At 36.5% G+C, this 8,048-nt stretch overlaps 1 protein-coding gene across 1 annotated transcript; it reads right to left on the reverse strand.

Annotated features, from left to right (window-relative positions):
* Positions 1 to 2,020: 2,020 nt before the first annotated feature.
* LOC147543736 (IAA-amino acid hydrolase ILR1-like 4) lies at positions 2,021 to 5,640 on the reverse strand. The gene is made up of 5 exons (XM_086673208.1): positions 4,790 to 5,640; positions 4,101 to 4,226; positions 3,489 to 3,803; positions 2,769 to 2,897; positions 2,021 to 2,690 (listed from the first exon to the last, which is right to left on the reverse strand). The coding sequence occupies exons 1-5, from the start codon at positions 5,144 to 5,146 to the stop codon at positions 2,283 to 2,285; spliced, it is 1,335 nt and encodes a 444-aa protein (XP_086529334.1). The 5' UTR covers positions 5,147 to 5,640; the 3' UTR covers positions 2,021 to 2,282.
* Between the last annotated feature and the right edge of the window lie 2,408 nt (positions 5,641 to 8,048).

An 8,048-nucleotide genomic window follows, 5' to 3' on the forward strand; every position in this document is an offset into this window, starting at 1 on the left:
AGCAGCAGTCTAAATCTCGAACGATGGATCACAACCGTCTCATCTAAGCAACGAAGGATCACAACCGCCTCATTTACGCTGTCTATTACAGTCGGTCCTAAATAGCCTACGAAAGGGCACCTCATCACCTTTACCTCCGTCCTTTTATAGGCGGCGTGTGAGAATAGTCCCACATGGGAGAAAGAGAACCGGGCCACTCAAACACTAACAGAACCGGGCCTATAGCCCAACAAGACATGGCCTAAAGCCCAACAAGACATGGCCTAAAGCCCAACAACAATATTTACACCCTACTAACCCCATATCAAATAACCAAAGATCCACTTTCTCTGAGATTTGGACCTGGGACCTCCAGGGATTTTTGGAGTTTATGTCAACATCTTGGAACCACTTGGGCTACCAACTGTTGACCAATTGAAATTGAGTTGGATGACCACAATACTTAACACCCTATACCCTACTCAACGGATTGATACTCGGAACAACATTACAGGTGGAATGTCCTATTTGAAAATGAAATTCCACTTCAAGCAAATCCCATTTGGGATTCATCTGAACCTCAAATTCTTTTAGGATTTGAATCCTAATCAAATGAAGTTCTCTCTGATTATGTGACGACCAAATCTAGTGATGAAAGATAGGTTATGAAGGTATGTTAGGGTTACAGATTTGTTCGAGTTCGTCAAAATCAAAGTCGAATAGATCAAAGTTCGTAATATATGTTGGGTCTTCATTCCAACTTCAAACACACTGGTTATGAACTACTTACATTTTATGATATGTTTATGATATTTGTGCTAAAAAAATGATTGTTCACAATGTAAAAAGGTTTATGGTGAATCGCCGAAGATTATGTGTCCTTACAATTGATAATATTGAATGTAAAAATGACTTCTTTGTACTCATAAGTATTTATGCAGGTCTAAAACAAATATAGCAAAACAAATGTAAGAACATAATGTCCACCCAAATATGTGATACGCCAATGACCAGAATTGGTCCAACCACAAAAAAGAATCATAATATTGTAATGATAAAAAAGTTCAAAGAAACTTACTAAACCAGTGACGAACAATACAACGACGAAACAAATTAGATAGAGAGACCCAATTCCATGATGTTTTTCGCGCGCAAGTATTTTTGACAATGTCGTCAAGTTCAATACTTTTTTCAAGGGCGGTAGACTGGTAGAGTGCGCCTAATTATGCGAAAAAGTCGTTACACACATAATTTCGCCTCTATTGTCTTTATCACACATCTTTTATTCTATGTTGATACTAAACTAACATTTGCGACATATTTTCTAGAGACCGTCTAGATTGGGGTAGTTTGTGTTGGGCTTAAATAACACGAACTCAGGCCAGGATTCATGGGCGTTGGACATATGCATATGAGGCCTACCAAACTGCCAAGAAAGGGATAGGTAAGAGGAAAAAGACCGGCCGCCTTTAGAGGCACCCTACTTTTTGTCCTTTTTAAATCATATACCTTTTCTTTATGCCCCATATTTTCGAAAAAGATACATAAACCACCAAATTATAATGTATTAGTATAACTAAAGTTAATATAAGATACTCTGCTCCTTTATATATATATACATATGTTAGGGGTAAGTGAACGCTAGAATAAAATGGAGAAGAAGATTAAAAGAATATCAGGTGAAGTAAGCAGTGACGTGTACTTACAATGAGACACCAATCATCACTAAGAGAACATAAATATTTTATATTTTGTGCAACCATCTCAACTAAGTGATGTATGTCACCAATTATGAGCACAAAACAATCCCAAATGCTTTCTTTTACAATTTTGTAAGTTTTGATCTGATTGCCCAATATGGTGGTTGGTGGTGGTGGGAATGGGTGATAACAGTTATAAGAAGTTATGGTCGGAGAGAGAAGAGTGAAAACAATCAAATTTTGTAAGTTTTCATCTAGTTTCAAAATTAAAATTGTCATTAAAATGAGCTTCCATTAGGTAGTTAAAACGAAATCATATATGAAACCCTCGATTCGATGGCTGAACGGAAAGAAAGATTATTATTAATACTAATAATCAGTCATAACAGGATGTGGGTACCTCTCTGCAGTTAACTATTTAAGCAACCAAATCAAATATACAAACATTGCTGCTTAAATAGATCGAAAAAAAGGTACTAACGTTAACTGCATACCCTTAAAAAACACAATCAAGGGTGTTTAAATAGGAGAGAGAAAGTACTCGAAGATGATAAATATCGAGAGTGAGTTCCGAAACACCTTACAATTCATCGCGAAGACACATTACAACTCATCTCGAAGATTTCCTTCCGAGAGATGAGGTTTTGGTTGTAAGTGGAGGAGATACCTTGTAGCTAACGACGCGTGAAGTGCTGCACCATAAGGAAGTGCATCTTCATTTATAGTAAACAAAGGGGAGTGCCCGGAATGAAGTTCTCCACGAGTTTCGTTCTTCATTCCGAGGAAAAAGAAGTATCCAGGTATCACCTCTGAATAAAATGAGAAGTCTTCAGATCCCATTAACGGTTGTTGATCTTTGATTTTCTCAGTACCTAGCACATCTCCGACGACATCTACGAAGTGTTTATGTAATTTTTCGCTGTTTACAGTAACGGGGAAGAAGATCTTGTTGTCTGGAGAGAAGTTAACAGTGGCATTGCATCTCTGGACAGAAGCTTGTGCTCGGATAACCTGTCAACCGTCGATTGAAAATCATACTCAAGTCAAATTATAGATAAATTTTAGCCGGATGAAGTTTTCATGTTTTACCTCTTCGATTCGATTCTTGAGTTGCATGAAGCTTTCTTTTGAAAAGGCTCTGAATGTACCTCCGATGGTGACAGAATCTGGAATAACATTGTAAGCTCCGCCTCCTTGGAATTTCGCAACTGTTATCACCTGAAGAAGGAAATATTTGGTTTATGATAAATTCTCACTATTTCAGAAAGCATTCCACCGAAAGAGACCAATTACAAAAAGAATAATATGAAATAACACGTATTAAACACCTGTTCTTGAGACATAAAGTAATGCAGGAAATCTGTAATATTTCGCACATTTCCACAAATATTTAAGCATTTCAAACATTTCCACGAATATTTAAGCATTTCAAACATTTCCACAAATATTTAAGCATTTCAAACACGGGCGAAATATTTCATGCAATGTTTGCATACTCGGGCTGATTAGAAGGTACATTACATCGTGATCTAACACCAACCATGATCGAAATTATTGGACAGGACAACAAATTAAGTTGAATATTGGTCTCCAGAGAACAAAATCATGTGATCTATGAAACCAAAGACTCCTAGAATCACTATCAGGAACAAGAGAAATAAAGCAGGAGAGATGTTGTGAACATCAATGTCGGGTCCATGACAGTGGGAAAAAAAAGTTCACGAAATAGATACAAGAGAGTCTACTTTTAGGACAGGCAAACCAGTATTGTGTGAAAGTAATCTAATCTGATGAATGGTAAAAATATACCTGTGAATCGAGTGGATCGGCTTCACGTGAAACAAGGTGTTGCAAACTGACTATGACATTAGATGCTGCTAATATTGGATCTATTGTGTGCTGAGGAATGGCAGCATGACCTCCTTTTCCACTTATTACAGCCTCAAAGAAACCACTTCCAGCTAGTAAAGGACCGGTTCTGGTTGCTACTTCACCAATTGGTAAACCAGTTGAAACATGAAGCCCAAAGATAGCTTCTATGTTCTCCAATGCCCCAGAATCAATCATTTTCTTTGCTCCCCCTTGTCCTTCCTCGGCAGGTTGGAAGAAAAGGGCAACGGTTCCCTGTCATAACAATAAAACGGTTATGGAACTTATGGTTTCAGCCAGGGGTCCTTCTGTTCAAGATCTGGATAAAAGAAAAAGCTTAATAGCTTAAACCAAGAGTCGTTCTATGCTAATCGGAGATAAACAAAACACCATAGGATCCAAAAAAGCATGACTAACCAATATAGGCACTTCCATCGTTTAGAACTAAAATAATAAACAAATTCATCAAACGCTGAAGTGCTACCAGTTTAAAAGATAAATAAATTGAAGGACGGAATTCAACGACCAGCAATTAATCAGGTGAGATAAAACCTTCAATTGTTCGCGATGATCTTGAAGGATCTTTGCTGCACCAAGAAGCATAGCAACATGAGCATCATGTCCACAAGCGTGCATCTTCCCTGGAATTTTACTCTTGTGATCCCACTCAACACCTTCCTGAAACCATTACAACCCAAATCATAAAATACTAAACCTTTTCGACAATTTCTCATAATTTTTCATTTCTAAACATAAGATCAGTCAAAGCCACAATAAGAACCCAACTCAAAATATACTATTTCCCATAGATTTGCACATTAAACTCATTAATGGTAGGAAAAAAAACACTTCCTCATCACTTCTGCTCATACACAAACTCCATTCAATTAAACCCAAGTCAGGCAAAAACTATTTTCCAAAAATTTCTTATAAGCAACTGAAAAGTCATACCCAATTCAGAAAACTAAAGAATTTATCAACTTTCATCAGTTCTCTTCAAAACCCAGAAGAACAAAAAGCCTAGTCTAGTCACAATTTTCTTTCCTAGCCAATCCACATAAAAGCACAATCCTCATAATGAATCCTATCTAACCAAGTACTAATCTTTCTCCAGTTCTCCTAACTTAATCTGAAAAAAATAATCAATTCATATCACTTACCCCCTTGAATCAAATCTATTAAATCCCACATCACAAATCAAATAGAAAAAAAAAAGAAACAATCTTGAATCAAAATCTAACCTGCATAGGTAGAGCATCCATATCTGCTCTAATGGCAACAAATGGTGGTCCACCAGTTCCGATGTAACCAATAACACCAGTAACAGCAATAGGATGTTTATAAGGAATACCCATCTTATCCAATTCTTCTCTGATTAATTTACTTGTTTCAAATTCCTCAAATCCAAGTTCTGGGTTTTCATGAATTTTCCTTCTAATATCAACCATCCATTTAGCAAGTTCTTGTTTCTTTGCATACTTGAGAAAATTAGTTGATATTTCTGCTGATTCCTTTGTACTTAAATTATTTGATGAAATGGGTGTTAGAGAAATCAAGTTAAGAATCAGAATCAAAGATACCCGTTTACAGAAAACCATACTTCTTCTGTTACTGAGAAGTGAGAAGTGAGAAGTGAGAAGCTCGAGGAGGATGAAAGAAGAGAACCTTTCTTCAGTGAGAGAGAATGACAAAAAGAGTCAGAATGTAATAGTGAACAGAGAAGAGAGAGAAAGACACTCCAATCGTGTCTAGAAATGCCATGTGAAATGTATGGCAAACCCAAATACCTAAATGTGGCCGGAGTAGGTTTAGCATTACTTGATTGGAGCCACGTTCCTAAATATTTTTGGCCTAAACTGCAGTTTGTCTGATTAATCGCCTACCTAAACAAATCACCATATTTTGTTCTTTTTCATGACATACCAAATTATGATTTTGTAAAGGTGTTTGGATGTGGATGTTATTATGTTTCAGTCCCATATCGATCAAATATGTTGGAGCAAAAGTCTCAACCATGTGTTTTTATTGGGTACAATGATAATCGTAAGGGGTATTGCTATTTTGATATGAAAATCAATCGAGTTTGCATGTCGAATGACGCCCTCTTTGACGATTGTTTATTTCCATACACGATGTTAGTTAACACCGACACAAAATGTGTCGAATGAAATAAAAATCAATGAAGTATCTAATTAGCTTTTCTTAGAAATCCCTAATTCTATCCCACCCCACCTCACAAATTCAAACTATGTCCCACCTAATTCTCTCCCACCAAACTCTATCCTCGTGAATACCCAATTTTTTTTTTATTGGCAGAGGTCAGCTGGGATTAAAGGTGAATACCCAACTTCTTCGTCACCCTATAATAGTGGAGCAGGAACAACCAATAACGATAAAGTCCCTGACGCTTCTTCAAGGTCGGTTCAGTTCACCATTCAATGGTCACTTGATCAAAGCTAGGTATTGTAAAACCAAAGGTAATAGCCTCCTTATTAGCATCCAAATATAGTATTTCAATTGCTCTTTTATCTACGTTTCCTTGCTTACCCAATGAACCAAGTTGTTTCAGTGACGCACTAAAATATCACATTTGGCGTGTCGTAATGGCTGATGAATTGAATGTTCTGTTACGTGATGCACCCGAAAAGGTTGCAAACCCAAGCGGAGGTATCAAGTAGTAATCCGGCAAAGTCGGGATCGATCCAAAGATAGGAATGTAGCTTGGATATCGAATGGTCTTATTCGTCAGTTTAGATATCAAAGGCTTACTTAGACAAAAGCGGAAATAAACGAAGATAATGTGAGGTTTATAATCGAATAAGCAATAAGAAAATAAAGTAAGTAAAAACAAACTAAAATATCAATGTAAGAGGGCGAGAGAGATTTGAGAGAAAAGTTCGGAGGAACAAGAGTCGGGAACAACAAGTGAGAGAAGTGTCGAGGTCCGGGAATCCGATGTGGTGAACCTACAACTATGTACGGTCTAATCGAATGGATTGATACAAACCTAGTCTCGATTCCTAAGGTGGATGTTCATAAGCACTACGTATGTCCGGAGATAATACTTAGTCAAATAAACTTCCTAAACGAATAAAACCGAATCATGTTTTAATTAATGCATGTTTTAATTAGTCCATTTATGTGCCATTTTGGATCTTTATAATACTTGTTCTTGATTAATTAAATCCTTTGATGTGCTTTAATGTCTATTGATTGTTTATCTATATGGATTGGATTTTCTTTCCATTACTCATGCCTCATAATTAGATATTTCATACTTTCGTTAAGTTGTTAGATGGAGTATGCTTTTTAGATGATGAATAATAGTTAAGTGATCCTAATCTTTATAAGGAAGACAATTAGAATTAGTGATTATAAAATTGTTTTATCTAGAATATCATCCGGAATCCAAATAGTTCATTATATTGGATCCCGAGTAAATACAAAAGAGATTTAAGTAATTAAGTGCTTGTTTTATAAAGTGAAATTATGTGGTGGATTTTATAACCTTAGATATCTTCTCCCTCTCTTAGATAGTTTAGTTAGTTTCATTTGTTTTCTTATTTATTATATATCAATCATCAAATCTATGAAGTGGGGTGTGTGTGTGTGTGTTAGTCTAAGTTAACTATTGACATTTTGATTATTGGGTTAAACCCGCATTCAGTATCGGAAGTTACCCACCTATCTCTTGGGACGATACTCGATCTTATTTTCAATACTATAACTTGACCCCGTATACTTGCGGGAATAGACCTATTTTTAGGCCCATCACTTATATTCGATCTACTATGTCGCAAAAAAGGTTAAACGGGTTAGCTATATTATCTATTGCGAAGGATATGGCTGACAGTCTTGATTATTCAACGATTATTAGTGACTTTGCATCGAAAAAATTAAGAACAAAATTTCAGTGATTGTAATCATAAAAAAAACTATTTTGTTATATAAATATGATGAAAATATTTGGCGGTACTTACGGTTTTCATGTAATACATTTATACGTTTTACAACTTGATAGAAGGGGCCACATTTTCAGACCTCGCTTCGGGCCACCAAAAAGTCAGGGTCGGCCCTGTGTCTTCAACCGATCACGAACCTGTTGTCCAAAATAATGATTCTCTTGAACCAGCTGTGGCTGAACTAGCTTCTTCGACGTCGATTCAGGTGAGCCATCCAATGATCACTCGATCAAAGCTAGGAATTGTAGAAACAAAGGTAATAGCCTCCTTATTAGCATCCAAACACAGTATTTCAATTGCCCTTTTGTCTAGGTTTCCTTGCTTAGCCAAGGAACCGAGTTGTTTCAGTGAAGCAATAAAATATCAGAATTGACGTGTCGCAATGGCTGATGAATTTAATGTTTTGTTATGCGATAAAACAAAGTCATTAGTACAATGACAGAGAAGTATGAATCTTATTAGGTGCAAATGAGTATACCGGGTCAAAACCAAGAGTGACGGAAGTGTTGATCGATTTAAGGCCTGACCCGTCTTGTAG

Source organism: Eschscholzia californica, unplaced genomic scaffold, assembly GCF_041429995.1.
Source record: "Eschscholzia californica isolate CP2 unplaced genomic scaffold, dmEscCali1.0.p SCAF_4, whole genome shotgun sequence".
NCBI classification, from domain to species: Eukaryota; Viridiplantae; Streptophyta; class Magnoliopsida; order Ranunculales; family Papaveraceae; genus Eschscholzia; species Eschscholzia californica.

Coding starts and splice junctions, on each gene's coding strand:
- LOC147543736 (XM_086673208.1), bottom strand. CDS start 5,146: ATGGTTTTCTGTAAACGGGTATCTTTGATTCTGATTCTTAACTTGATT. Junction 3,804..4,100: donor ATCATCGCGAACAATTGAAG/GTTTTATCTCAC, acceptor TTGTTATGACAG/GGAACCGTTGCCCTTTTCTT. Junction 2,898..3,488: donor CCGATCCACTCGATTCACAG/GTATATTTTTAC, acceptor TTCCTTCTTCAG/GTGATAACAGTTGCGAAATT.